At 48.0% G+C, this 13,936-nt stretch overlaps 1 protein-coding gene and 1 non-coding gene across 10 annotated transcripts in view; one reads left to right on the top strand and one right to left on the bottom strand.

Moving 5' to 3' along the window:
- The first annotated feature begins 154 nt into the window (after positions 1 to 154).
- The window catches only part of TCFL5 (transcription factor like 5), an 18,859-nt gene continuing 5,077 nt past the window's right edge, over positions 155 to 13,936 (top strand). For 2 of the 9 annotated variants that reach the window (XR_001346209.2, XR_002827179.1), the window contains exons 1-4: positions 375 to 647; positions 1,191 to 1,353; positions 4,216 to 4,459; positions 7,268 to 7,409. Coding sequence is in view for 7 of the 9 variants with exons in the window: in XM_014448608.2 (XP_014304094.1) it covers positions 390 to 647; positions 1,191 to 1,353; positions 4,216 to 4,459; positions 7,268 to 7,409; positions 7,710 to 7,871 (969 nt within the window). In the remaining 2 variants the exon portion in view is untranslated. Of the gene's footprint in view, positions 268 to 374; positions 648 to 1,190; positions 1,354 to 4,215; positions 4,460 to 7,267; positions 7,410 to 7,709; positions 8,523 to 13,936 lie in introns of those variants that run through there. The other 7 variants (XM_014448612.2, XM_023747444.1, XM_023747445.1 and 4 more) reach the window with 7 other exon arrangements.
- On the bottom strand, positions 957 to 1,074 carry LOC111824076. Its single transcript, XR_002827180.1, has one exon. It is a non-coding gene; the product is annotated as a small nucleolar RNA SNORA1 (small nucleolar RNA).

The following is a 13,936-nucleotide window of genomic DNA, read 5'->3' on the forward strand; positions in this document are numbered from 1 at the left end:
CTGGCTGCATCAGCAGCGGGCAGGCGCGCGGGGTCGGGGGAGGGGGACTGAGGACGAGGCTTTGACGGACGCCCGCTCCGAGGGCTTCCCAGCCTGGCTGCTCCCGTGACCCTGCAGCTTGCCATCCATCCCACCTACAGGTTCCCCGTTTTATGCAGAGTCATGATTTTGGAGGATGGCTCTCAAAAGAGATGGGTGTCCAGGGCGTGATGGGGAGGAGGAGGTATAACTAAAGGATGACAGCCCCTTCCCTCCGTGAGGAAGAAGGTGAGCTTGTCCACTGCATCAGTTGACAGTTGCTTGGTAGAGAGTTCGGTGATGGGCGTGTTCCTCCCGACAGATTGGAGCACCCCTAGAAAATGCAGTGTGAACCTTGGATGTGATGGCAGATGGTGGCGTGCTTCAGGAAGCTTTCCTGCCGAATCATCACGTGTTTCTGGGTTTTCTTTTGTCTCGGCAGTTTGGTGACTCTTATTCGACATCCATCTGAGTTAATGAACGTTCCTCTTCATCAGCAACAAAACAAATGCACAGCGTTAGTGAAAAACAAGACCGCCGCCGCCGCCACGACTCTGCAGCTCACCTACCCCCTGTTCACTGCGAATGCCTGCTCCTCTGGAGGGGGCACCAGCCTCTCTCAGACTCAGGTGCAGAAAGTGGCTTTGTTGAGTGACCTTAATCTCTTTACTTAGGTTCTTTCATTGATTTTCTTAACTTTTTCAAATAGATAGCATTTGTGGCTTAGTTGGTTGGAGTGTCATTCCATCCAGCCAAAGGTGGCGGGTTCAATTCCTGGTCAGGGCAGTTTCAATCCCCAGTTGGATCATGAGTGGGAGTGATGGATTGATGTTCCTCTCTCACATCGATGCTTCTCTCTCTAAAATTTAATACAAAAAGGAAAACATAGAAAATTGAGAGCATTTATGTGGTTAGAGAAATTTTTTTTTATTTTCAAAAAGTGTTACAGATCTCGTCACCACTGTAATAAAATTACTGTGATGGAAGCATAACCTGTGTCTCAATGTAGCCACATTAACAAATTGGTTAGGGAATTTTCAAAAGTCCTCTGTGACCTAAGCTCTTCATGTTGCATGTTAATAGCTTTGACGTCACTGCTGTTACTGCGTTGTATTTGTACAGGAAAGAGAAGGCGCATAGTGATCAAGTTCCCATTGCTTCATCTTTTCCAGAGTTCTAATAACTCCTGTTCTATACTTGAGGCTGCCAAACATCAGGATATTGGATTGCCAAGAGCATTTTCTTTCTGTTATCAACAAGAAATTGAATCCACAAAGCAGACTTTAGGTAGTAGAAACAAAGCTTTGCCTGAGCAGGTTTGGATTAAAGTGGGAGGTAAGCCACCAAGTGGAAGGGAGCAGGTACTTCTGTCTGACCTTTGCCCTCCTGTCCTTGTGGTCTTTCGAGGGGGCGGTGGTTTATGAACATGACCAGTCTTGGAAGTGTCTGTATCTCAGGGCTTCCATCTTCCCCTAGTCCAGTGATGGCGAACCTATGACACGCGTGTCAGAGGTGACACGAGAACTCATTTTTGGGTTTATTTTTCTTTGTTAAATGGCATTTAAATATATAAAATAAATATCAAAAATATAAGTCTTTGTTTTACTATGGTTGCAAATATCAAAAAATTTCTATATGTGACATGGCACCATTTCAAAATGCTGACACGCCGAGCTCAAAAGGTTCGCCATCACTGCCCTAGTCACCTCACTTTCAGCATTTGCCTGAATTACAGGCATCATACTTACACTTGGTATGGAAACATTGAGTTCGGGCTGCCTGTTCTTAACCCTTTGCACTCCGAACCATTCTGGACATTGGCTACCAGCTACTCGACGCTACTTTGCGGCGGAAACGTGCATTTACAGACCCTCGTATTATTTAGTATAATTTTGGAACCAAGTAACGTATTATAATGATATTGGACTTATATGAATTGGGTGACATCGAGGAATGTATATTTGCAAAAAAAATAATATTTTATTGTTTATAATTTTGTACAGTATGATAAGTTTTGTAACACTCCCCAATATGCATTGCAGGCTGATTAGTGCATGTTTGACAGTAATAAGTGGTTTGACGCCTGCCACCAGGTGTTTTCCTGTTAGAACACACAATGCAGTCCCGTTTTCTTTGTCCCACATCGGGAATATGTAGTTTATTGTTTAATCTGACACAAAACCCGCTGACATTTCTTGTATATATCTTAGTAATTTTACGATATTTTGATTTAATTTCTTGTGCCATTTCAAGATAAAACTTCAGGGAAACATGCATGTCTCAAAAAGTTGCGTTGAAATAACTCAATTCCCCGTAATCACTAATAAACTGCAATGTCCCCTGAGAGGGGACATCCGAGTGATATGCTAGAATTCCGATGTCCCCTGAGAGGGGACAGCGGAGTGCAAAGGGTTAATAGTAAATACCCTAACACAAAAATGATAGACTTATATAGAGTTTCAGTTACCTTCAAGTCACCAAAGCACATAGGCTTGTTTGTTTTTATTTTCCTTGTGAGTAAGGCAAGGCCTGAAATCTGCTAGAAGCTTTAGGAGACAGTCCGTGGGTGGGCAGAGGTCTGAGTTGGAGGCAAGGAGCCATAAGGTGATGTAGAAACAGACACGGCTGAAGGCAACTCTGCTTTTCTCAAACGTTAACTCTCACCCCTTTCTCCCTGGAAACAAATTGGTTTGCAGGTTACCCACCACAATAACACAGCTGGCACTAAGCTTTCCGAGAGCTATGAACACCAGATGGGGTGGAGGGCTACTGCTTTCTCCCGTGGCAATAACTAATTTTTTCCTTGTTTTTATGACACAAAAGTATACGTTAACATTTGTCAGGTGTGAAGGTTAAGATTGAAATAGCTCCTGTACTGATTACTCAGCTTAAGGAATAAAACATCACCAATGCCTGTGAATTCCCTCTGTCCAATATTCTGAAATGTGATTCTTTTGAATGTGGCTTTATGTGGCTTCTCAGGATGCACGTCACCACACACACCAGTTAGGTGTCTGCTGTTCTGTGTCTGGTGGAAACATGACGTATTTCTGTAGCTCTGATGTGATTGCTCCTCAGGTGGGAAGAATCACTTGTGAGGTGAGGGTGAGTTGAATCTTAAACCACTTAGCTTTCGTCCTCTTCTGAGAAATGCAGTTGTCATATTAGAGCTAGTGGCCCATTAAAAGGGGATTAATTAGAGGAAATATTTTAATATTGCTATTTGCCTTTTCTCTATAATAGAAGTGTCAGAAATGAAAGAAAATTAGTAAAATGTATATGAAAATCTTCCTCCTGTCAGTCTGGGGTGCACCACGGGACCCAGAGTCAAGTCCCCACCCACCCACATGCGCCTCAAAATCACGCGAGACCCAGACCCGGCCACCCCCTCCCTCATTGGGCTAGATCCAGACCCAGCCGGTCTCACCCTTGTCAAGTCCCACTGGGTGGGGGGCGCAGCCTCAGGTCCCCTGGCCTGGCGCCAGGGCAGAGGGGCACGGCCTGAGGTCCCCTGTTAAGCCCCGCCAGGGTGGGGGGCAAGGCCTCAGGTCCCCTGGCCCGGTGCCAGGGTGGGGTGTGTGGCCTGAGGTCCCCCATCAATCCCTGCCGGGCAGGGGGCCTGAGGTCCCCCATCAATCCCTGCTGGGCAGGGGGCATGGCCTGAGGTCCCCTGTCAAGGCCTGCCTGGTGGGGGCACAACCTGAGGTCCCCTGTCAACCCCCACGGGGGTGGGGGCTTGCAGCCTCAGGTCCCTGCTGATTGCTCCTTAAGGCTTGTTATGGGAACTCGCCTCAGCTGGGGGTGCAGCCATCTTTGCGGCGGAGCGACGGTCAATTTGCATATTCCCTCTTTATTATATAGGATAATTCCAGCTTTTTCCCCCACTCTGAATATCAGAAAAATCAAGTAAATTCTGTTGATTAATAAGGCGGGGGGGTTGGCAGGGATATACTGATTAACACTCAGCATGTTGTAATTTAGAGGTCTGTGCCTAGTTTTATGTTTGGAACTAGGAGCTTGGAGCTGGCTGCTCACACAGAGTTGCCTTCGTGTCCAGCTCGTCCTCTTCAGGTCTCTGTGTTCCTTCCCCATTAATGTTTATGTCTTGGATTGAAGATGCCAAAAATGTATTCAGCATTACTGGAGATAAGTTAAAAATAAATAATTAAAGTACCACTTTTTTCTTCTTTTGCAAAGAAGAAGCGCTGTGCAAACAAGCGATAAATAAGAGGAATCGGAGTAGGATACGTCAGTTGGACACCAGTGTGGAGCGAAGAGCCCTTGGAGAGATTCAGAACGTGGGTGAAGGTGCCACCACCGCCCAGGGCTCCTGGCAGTCTGCAGAGTCATCACAGTCTCATCTTGGGGAGCAGTCCCAGAGCGCCCCGGGCGGAAGGTCACAGCGCAGGGAAAGGCACAACCGCATGGAGAGGGACAGAAGGTAATGTGTGTACGCGGGACCGAGCTTTGGAGCATCTGTGGACACTTACCTTAGACACATTAGTAATAACGGCACCTTGCCGTAAAAACGAGTAGCCGTGTTTGTGTTCAAAGGGGGGGAAGTTCGCACGAGTAAATGTGGACTTTGCTCTGCTGGGTGGATTGGGGTCCCCAACACCCCCAGACCATTCTGATTGATTAGAAAAGACATGGAAAAATTTGAGAAGGTGGGGGGATGAGGGCGGGGCCTCCCAAGGGCTCTTCGCAGGGGAGCACTTCACTCCCCAGCCCTGAGTTCTTGGATGTGTGAAAGCTGTCAGTGGGCTCCATGCTCGAGATTGTTTGGGGACCAGTCCTGTGGGCGTCCCCTGCCCAGCACACAGTCAGGCTCCAGACCCAGAAGGAAAGCCTGTGTTTCATGGAAACCACATTGTTTGTATAAACCGCTTAGGCCAGTGGTTCTCAACCTTCTGGCCCTTTAAATACAGTTCCTCATGTTGTGACCCAACCATAAAATTATTTTCGTTGCTACTTCATAACTGTAATGTTGCTACTGTTATGAATCGTAATGTAAACATCTGATATGCAGGATGGTCTTAGGCGACCCCTGTGAAGGGGTCGTTCAACCGCCAAAGGGGTCCCGACCCACAGGTTGAGAACCGCTGGCTTAGGCACAGGGAGCCTCTCTTAACTCACAATGGTGGGAAATCTGAAGTTCCCAGATGCCAGCCAGGCCAGCCTCATGGGCATGCCTTCCTTCCTGAGGGTGGGTGGCCTGCCGGCAGTTCCCCTGCAGCCCTTGTCACCAGTTTGTCCTGGTTCCTTTAAGAATGTTGGGGAAGGAGGGGGTTAAAACTGTTAAGTCGTTTTGTCTCTACATATATTTGCAGATTCTGTGTAGAATCGGGGTGGTTAGTGTTTCTCTCTTACAGCTGGGATTTTACATGGTATTTTCTAATACAGAGTTAGTTAACTGAGTCATTCATTGAGCACGCGGGCCAGTTTTTGTTGTAGGCTCAGGAGGTGCAGCCTGGACCAAGACGAAGCCCCATGGTGGGGCTGAGGCAGGTTACCCCTCTAAGGCAGGGATGGGGACCTTGTTTCTGCCCAGGGCCATTTGGATATTTGTAACATCATTCTCGGGTCAGACAAGATTATCAGCTTAAAAATTAGCTGCTACATTTGATCAAACATTTAACTCACCCCTAATGCCTTGACAGGGTCAAACCAAATGATTTCGAGGGCATGATACGGTCTGAGGGCCGGGTTTCCCCACCCCTGCTCTAAAGGGATACAGTTAAGCCAGCCAGATCCCATGGCCTGGGATGCACACACACCCTTGAGCTCACCAGGTGACAGAGCTTCTTTCCTCTGGCATTTATTTAGAGGACATTCACTGAGCACCTGCTCTGGGAAAACCCTCGCATGTTCACAGTGGAAGTTTCTGTTCTCACTGCCATGTCCTAGTGTAACAGCCTTCCTTCCGCCAGCTCTTTCCATCCTGTCCTGAGCTTCCGTCTATCAGAGTTACTGTCTACCACGTAGGTTTACGTTAAAATTAAGCTGATGAGGGGTGGAGAGCACCGCTAAGTGCCAGCTGTGTTCACAAGGCCCGGGACATCCTGCGTGCTCAGCAGGAGACCAGGACGAGGGCCGTGCCCTGTGCATTTAGTGTCAGCTTAGGTCGGACTCCGCACGTCACTAGCCATATGTGTGCAAGTTACAGATGGCCTAGTCGTGACTCCAGCTGTGATTTGATTGGTCTCTAAGGCGGCCAGGTTTCCAGATATTAACAGGCTGCTGTCTGTGGTCCTTTTTGAACCAGGTCCCTTGACGAAGTGAGGCTGGGATCTTCGTCCTGGGCAGACACCGGGCAGCTTACTAACTTGAGGGAGAGGGTGACCTGCCCAATAAATAACACACACTTAGCTTCCAGTTTCAGAGGTTTGGGTCTGTCGTTGGTCTAGCCCAGTGGTCGGCAAACCACGGCTCACGAGCCACATGCGGCTCTTTGGCCCCTTAGTGTGGCTCTTCCACAAAATACCATGTGCGGGCGCACGTACAGTGCGATTGAAACTTCGTGGCCCATGCACAGAAGTCGGTTTTCGGCCTGGGGGAGTCTATTTTGAAGAAGTGGCGTTAGAAGAAGTGGGGTACGTTCGCTGAGGTCGACCCCTCAGATTGAGGACATTTTTAGCAAAGGCCAGCTTAGGAGTACCCTAATTAAGTTAATAACAATGTACCTACCTATATAGTTTAAGTTTAAAAAATTTGGCTCTCAAAAGAAATTTCAATCGTTGTACTGTTGATATTTGGCTCTGTTGACTAATGAGTTTGCCGAACACTGGTCTAGAGTCTAGACCAGCCGTGGGCAAACTACGGCCCGAGGGCCGGATCCGGCCCGTTTGAAATGAATAAAACTAAAAAAAAAAGACCGTACCCTTTTATGTAATGATGTTTACTTTGAATTTATATTAGTTCACACAAACACTCCATCCATGCTTTTGTTCCGGCCCTCCGGTCCAGTGTAAGAACCCATTGTGGCCCTCGAGTCAAAAAGTTTGCCCACCCCTTGAATCTGGCCCCTGAGAAGTAAATGGGAAGCTCCCCGAGGAGGGTGCCCAGGGCAGGAGTGGCCTAGGGAAGGGCCTGGGTGAGGGCAGTCAAGAGCACCAGGTCCTGGGGGGACAGGCCTCTGCCCATGCACTTGGTGCCAGGCCCCTGAGCTCTGACTCTTCAAGTGACGCACACATTTGCTCAGCTCTGTGTTTGCTTCAGATTCTCTGTGTTGCTTTGGATTTTGCTGTAGGCGCAGAATCCGCATTTGCTGTGATGAGTTGAATCTTTTGGTCCCGTTCTGCAACGCCGAGACAGATAAGGCCACGACCCTGCAGTGGACCACTGCGTTCCTAAAGTACATTCAGGAGCGCCATGGAGATTCTCTTAAGAAGGTGAGTATTGTCCGGCTGGCATGGCTCCGTGGTTGAGCATCGACCTATGAACCAGGATGTCACAGTTCGATTCCTGGTCAGGGCACATGCCCGAGTTGTGAGCTCAAACCCCAGTGTGGGGTGTGCAGGAGGCAGCCGATCAGTGATTCTCTCTCATCATTGATGTTTTTATCTCTCCCTCTCCCTCCCTCTCTGAAATCAATAAAAATATATTAAATTAAAAAAGGTGAGTATTGAGGCCAGGTGAGTTTTAGGAGTTTGTCAGCTTATCAGTGTTCTTATGTGTCCTTTTCCCTGAAGATCCCAAACTGTCCTCTGTGTCCTGGAATCAGACGTTACGGAGTCATTGTGAGCAAGAGCTCTGCTCGTGGCGTGTGCTCGTCCCTGAGTGAAGTGGCCTCCGCCTGGCCTGCTCACTCCATGATAGTGGAGATGACGGGGGTCGCCCTCGAGACAGGCTGAGCACCTGCTGTGTGTGGTGGATTGGACTGGGCGAGGGGGGCTTTCAGAGACTGGAGGAGGGAGTGGTTTTGCCCTCAGGAAACCCAAAGGGATAAAGCAAGCAAAGGGCAGATAAATGTCAAGTAAATGGTTTGGACTTCAGTGCCTCCAAAGGCAGAAAGAGAGACACTTGTGTGGGTTGGGTGACTGGGTGACCTGGGGCTCGGGCCAGCATGTCCTTGACCATCTGTTGGGTTCCCAGTGAGTGAATGAGCTGGGGTCCCATAGGACCGAATGCTTGGTGTGGCTTTTGTCCGCCCCTTCCTTGGCTCAGAGGAGAGAACACAGGTGGTGTCAGCTGTGGCTTCTGTGTTCCTCCGGACACCAGGGCTCCCGTGTTGGCTGCAGAGCTAGCGGTCAGGCTGACTGGTGGGGAGGCTTTAGTGAAGTGAGCCGCAGCATGAGTCTGATTGGAGAGCCAAGCTGAGGTTGGTGTGATAAACATGGAACCTTTTTAAAAAGAGCCTCATGTCCTGGCTGGGGCTTAGTCAGTTGGAGCGTCGTCCTGTACACCAATAGCTTGTGGGTTTGATTCCTGGTCAGGGCACATACCTAGTTTTCAGGTTTGATTCCTGGTCGGGGTGTGTACAGGAGGCAGCTGGTTGATGTTTCTCACAATGATGTTTCTCTCTCTCCCCTACCCCCTTCCTCTCTCTTAAAAAAAAAAATCTATGAAAACATCCTTGGGGCCAAAACCGGTTTGGCTCAGTGGATAGAGCGTCGGCCTGCGGACTGAAAGGTCCCAGGTTCGATTCCGGTCAAGGGCATGTACCTGGGTTGAGGGCACATCCCCAGTGGGAGATGTGCAGGAGGCAGCTGGTCGATGTTTCTCTCTCATCGATGTTTCTAACTCTCTATCTCTCTCCCTTCCTCTCTGTAAAAAATCAATAAAATATATTTAAAAAAAAAAAAAAAGAAGAAAACATCCTTGGGTGAGGATTTAAAAAAAAAAAAAAGAGCCTCCTGTGTCCAGATGCTGGGCGCTGCAAGCGTCGCCGGGCCGTGCTGAGTTGCTCTGCTTCCCTTGTCTGCGTCGTGTGAGCTTCATATTTCATCTCTGTCCTGGTTCTCACTGTCTATTTAATTGCATTTCCAAGCAGTGTTTATGTTGGATTCCCTCTAGCAGCGGTTCTCAACCTGTGGGTCGCGACCCCTTTGGAACTGTATTTAAAGGGCCAGAAGGTTGAGAACCACTGCTCTAACGGATCATTTGTGGTTGTCATGCAGTTGCTCTTTAACGCTATTTGTTAGGGGTAGACTGTGGGGTTATTTTAATAAAATAAAGCTTTTACACTTTTTAAATGATTTAATGTTTGGCTCTGTGTACCTATTAGAAAATTATTGATAGAACTCATTCAAGTATGATGAAGGCATTACAACAGCAAAAACCTTGTTAAATATACACACACTCTCAGATTGATTTATAGGTATTATATTTTATGGACAGTATGCATCCTGGGCATTTCTGAAATTTAATTATATTGAATTTGTAGATTGTTTCTGCATCAGATCATAGGAACATCAAGAAACAGGCCGGAGTGACGCCAGTTAGCAACTGGGGGGAATTAGGAGGCAAACAGCCTAACCCAGTGATGGCGAACCTTTTGAGCTCGGCGTGTCAGCATTTTGAAAAACCCTAACTTAACTCTGGTGCCGTGTCACATATAGAAATTTTTTGATATTTGCAACCATAGTAAAACAAAGATGTATATTTTTGATATTTATTTTATATATTTAAATGCCATTTAACACATTGCGTACCGCATAGAAATCTCTAAGACATACGCCAGGGACCGCACGTTTTTGGGCAAACTGCACGTTATTTAAATCATCATAATGCACTTTAGGTGTTGTTTTTCAATAATTATAACATTTTTATTTACAAAAACAATTAAACAATTAAAGTTCCTAGTACTTTTTTAACGTATGGTACTGCGTAAAACATTTTCCTCTATGAAGAGGGACCAAACAAAATTTACATAAGTATCTAGATTCGCTCCTTTTTCCTTGGGCGTGAAAAAACGAGAACACTCGTGAGCGGTCCTTAACAGATGGCGCGCGAAACACGAGAAAACTCCTGAGCGGTACGAAATGTGTTAACAAAGAAAAATCAACCAAAAAAATGAGTTTGCGTGTCACCTCTGACACACGTGTCATAGGTTCGCCATCACTGGCCTAAACACACGTGGGCCTCACTGTGTCTCAGTAACTCACCCTCCTACTTGCATGAATGTCTTTGTTCTCAGAATACGATGCATGAGAGTCTGAAGTAATTTTCCTGAGTTATCTTAGTACACATTGAATTCCACAAACCTTTCCTTCTCCAACCGGGCTTCTGCTCAGTCATACTTTAAATATATGGAGACCCCGCTGGCCTGTGGGCGGCGTCCCCAGCGTCTCAAAGAGGGGACACTGCCGTGCGGGCCCTGCCGCAGCGCGCGTCTGAGGCCAGGTGTCCACAGCCTCGAGGGGTCAGGCCGGAGTGGCACGCTGTGATTGACGCTTTGCTGTGTGAGGAGCCTGGACTCTGGGAAGGAGAGGTCCGGGGGGGAGTGAAGGTAAAGACCCTGGTTGAGGGCCGCAGAGCCGCTCACCGAGACTGCTGGGCGCTGCGGTGGGAGCCAGAGGCCCGTGCTCGCTGTGATGTGGGCGTGCTGGAGGAGGGATTGGGGAGCACTCGGGGTTCTGGCTTGAGCTGCTGGGTGGACGGAGAAACAGGGTGGGCGGGCGGAACCCATGGTCTTTCCCAGACTGTTTAGTGCCCAGGACGACAGGCGAGTCTGCATGGGCCGGTGGGTCCTTGTCAGCGAGTGGGTGCTTGGCTTTGTCACTTTTCTGATGAGCCTGCTGCATAGCAGATGCCTGGGCACATCACCAGCCTCACTCACAGTTGCTAGGTGACTTCAAAGACAACTGCAGACGTGACCCTTCTCCGCTGAATGTCTGCTCGTGTGTCCTAATGCTCCTTCCTCCCCAGGCCATTGTCATGCCTCCCACATTGATTGTAGTTCTCTGATGTCTAATAGTCACATGTCCCCAAACTGCTTTTAAAATGATTCAGCTGTGTTTTTTCCCTGAACCAGTGACCAGCCATGGGGTTTGCATTTCATTATATTCTGCGGCCTCTAACTGGGGGTCCCTCCATTAGTTATTGTGGCATCCAGGTGTCAGAAGAATTCTGCACTTAGATGGCTCACTTTATTATTTATTTACTTATGGCAGTTTAAAATTCGATGCAACCTCAAACTTGAATGACAAGAATAGGACTGAGAGCCCCTCGTATACCCTCCTGGCTTCGCCCAGAGCTGCCAGCTATTGGCGTGTTGCCCCATTTGCTCCATTCTGTGCAGAATCTGTATTTTGCTGAACCTTTGATAGTGAGTTGCAGGCGCAAGGCCGCTTTGCACCTGGCCTTCTGTGTGTGTTTCAGCGAGAACACGTGGTCAGAGACAGGACTTTATACCGACACTGTTACCAGTAGTTCAAGGGCAACATTCACACTGCACCCGTTGTCCCGGGCTGTCCCCACTCAGAATCCAGTCCAAGGTCACAGGGCTCCCCAGGCTGTCATTCATCCCTGCCTCTCTGCTGTGCCCTTTCTGGTTCCACCTGAAGTCGGGGGACGGGACAGCTCTGCCAGATGGTCACTGTCCTTCAGAAACTGCTTGGGATTAGGGGCAGAGGTGCTGTTACTTGTCCCATAGTTACTCCCCTGCGAGAACTGGGCCCATGTCCCCCGCCAGCAACTATCCCTCTCCTTGCTTCTCAGCTGCACCGCTCAAAGGAATTGCCTGTCCCATCTCCTTTCTCCAACTGCCTTTGACTGCCTAGTGCCTGTTTAGCCAGTGATGGGTTAAAGGTGATTGTGCTGACCTGACCTTGACCTCCGCCGCCAGTCCCCAGGTCACCACCCTCCCTGGTGTTCCTGCTTCTCTTGAGGCACCTTCTCCCCTCCCTCCTTCTATAACGCTACCCTCTGCCCCCCATTCAAACAGTCTGGGAGCGGAGCGGCTGGGGGTCTCACCATTGGTGCACAGGGGTCACTGATGCCTGTGTTCAGTGAGTGCACATGACCCCTCCCTCATCCCCTCCAACAGGACCCCCGCTCCCAGGGAAGGAGAGTGGCCGCTGGCTTGGTGGGCTGGCACTGTGGGGAGACCCTCCTGGGGAGTACTTCACAGCTTTGTGCTAATGAGCTCGTTCCTCCCTCGTTCTTTCGTTCTTTCGTTCTTTCGTCACTCCTGCTCCTTTGTCCCTCATCCCAGTGTCCTGGCTCTGCTGTGGGTCTTCCCAGAGCACCGGCTCCTGGTCTGTTCTGGCCTCTTGGATTGGGAACAGGAGAGTCAGTAGGAATGTGTTTTCTATCATAATTTGCTTTTATGTTAATTATTTTTAAACCGTACCTCTCTTTCTTTCTTTCCTTCATTATAAGTTTATATTTTCTGGTGCTTGAGTTGCAAGCTGACTTCATTTACTTTCAGCCTTTCTCTCCTCTTGGTCAGTGAATATAGAGCAGACCAGTCTCCGTGCTCCTTGGAAAACACCCCCAGCATAGGGCAGTGATGGCGAACCTTTTGAGCTCGGCGTGTCAGCATTTTGAAAAACCCTAACTTAACTCTGGTGCCGTGTCACATATAGAAATTTTTTGATATTTGCAACCGTAGTAAAACAAAGAGGTATATTTTTGATATTTATTTTATATATTTAAATGCCATTTAACAAAGAAAAATCAACCAAAAAAATGAGTTCGCGTGTCACCTCTGACACGCGTGTCATAGGTTCGCCATCACTGGCCTAGGATAATGCCTCATCGTCTCCAAGTATCTCTGATGTCCTTGGTTTGTCTATTCGCATGAACCCTGCAAAGGAGGGTTTTCATTTTCCACAGATTTTCATTCTTCCTGTCTGTTTCTCACAATGTGATCAATGAAGATGGTTGTATAGAAAGTAGTTTTGAGGTTTATTGAGACTACTATGTGACCTCTCCTGTGGTCAATTTTTTAAAAAAAATATATCTTTATTGATTTCAGAGAGGAAGGGAGAGGGAGAGAGAGCTATAGAAACATCAGTGATGAGAAAGAATCATGGATCGGCTGTCTCCTGCATGCCCACACTGGGGATTGAGCTTACAACCCGGGCATGTGCCCTTGACCGGAATTGAACCCGGGACCCTTCAGTGCGCAGGCCGATGCTCTATCCACTGAGCCAAACCGGCTAGGGCTGTGGTCAATTTTTTATGGTTCTGTGATCACTTGGAAAGAACATGCACCCTTCATTGGGTGAATTTCCTTGTTTGTTAAGTCAAGATTATGAATTGTGATTTTGTCCCCTCTGGTCCCCAGAGGCCTGTGTGACATCTCCCACTGAGATCGGATTTGTCATCCCCTTGAATTCTGTTTGTGTCACACAGTTCAGAGCTCTGTTAGGCCCTCACATTCCTTGTTCTGTCTACTTCGTGTGTGGCTGTTGTATCAATTCGAAGACCCTTCATGTGTCTTTAACCCTTTGTCTCTACTGACATGAGTTCTTACTCGGAACTTCCTGGTGTCATTTCCTGACGTGTAATTAGAACACCTCCTTCCTCTTAAGAAGTACAGTTTTTGTTATTGGCATTCTCATATTTACAAATATAACGTGAATATCAACTTTGGCCAGACGTCATGTCAAGGTGTTCTGATAAATTGTAAAAATCCCTTAAAACTCAGCCTTTTCACTTGTTTGGTTGAAAACAGATGCTAATTGAGAGAGCAGAATGACAGTGACTAGCTGACTTTCAGCTCAGCTGAGGAGGGTTAAGGAGGCCCCTGTCTCACTGTTTCACAGTCACCCCACTCCCAGGGACTTGGTCCCCCGGGACCCTGGGAGACTCCAGATGGAGCATGACTCAACCCACTTCTGGCAAAATACTAAAATTAAAGATGTGCCCGGGGTTAGCCTCATGTGCGAAGATGGCTTAGAAAATCTCTCCAAGTACCTTTTTTCCATCTGAGAAATGGCTGTTTTGTTTCTGACTTCTATTTAGTTTT

This window comes from Myotis lucifugus, unplaced genomic scaffold (assembly GCF_000147115.1).
Source record: "Myotis lucifugus unplaced genomic scaffold, Myoluc2.0 scaffold_879, whole genome shotgun sequence".
NCBI classification, from domain to species: Eukaryota; Metazoa; Chordata; class Mammalia; order Chiroptera; family Vespertilionidae; genus Myotis; species Myotis lucifugus.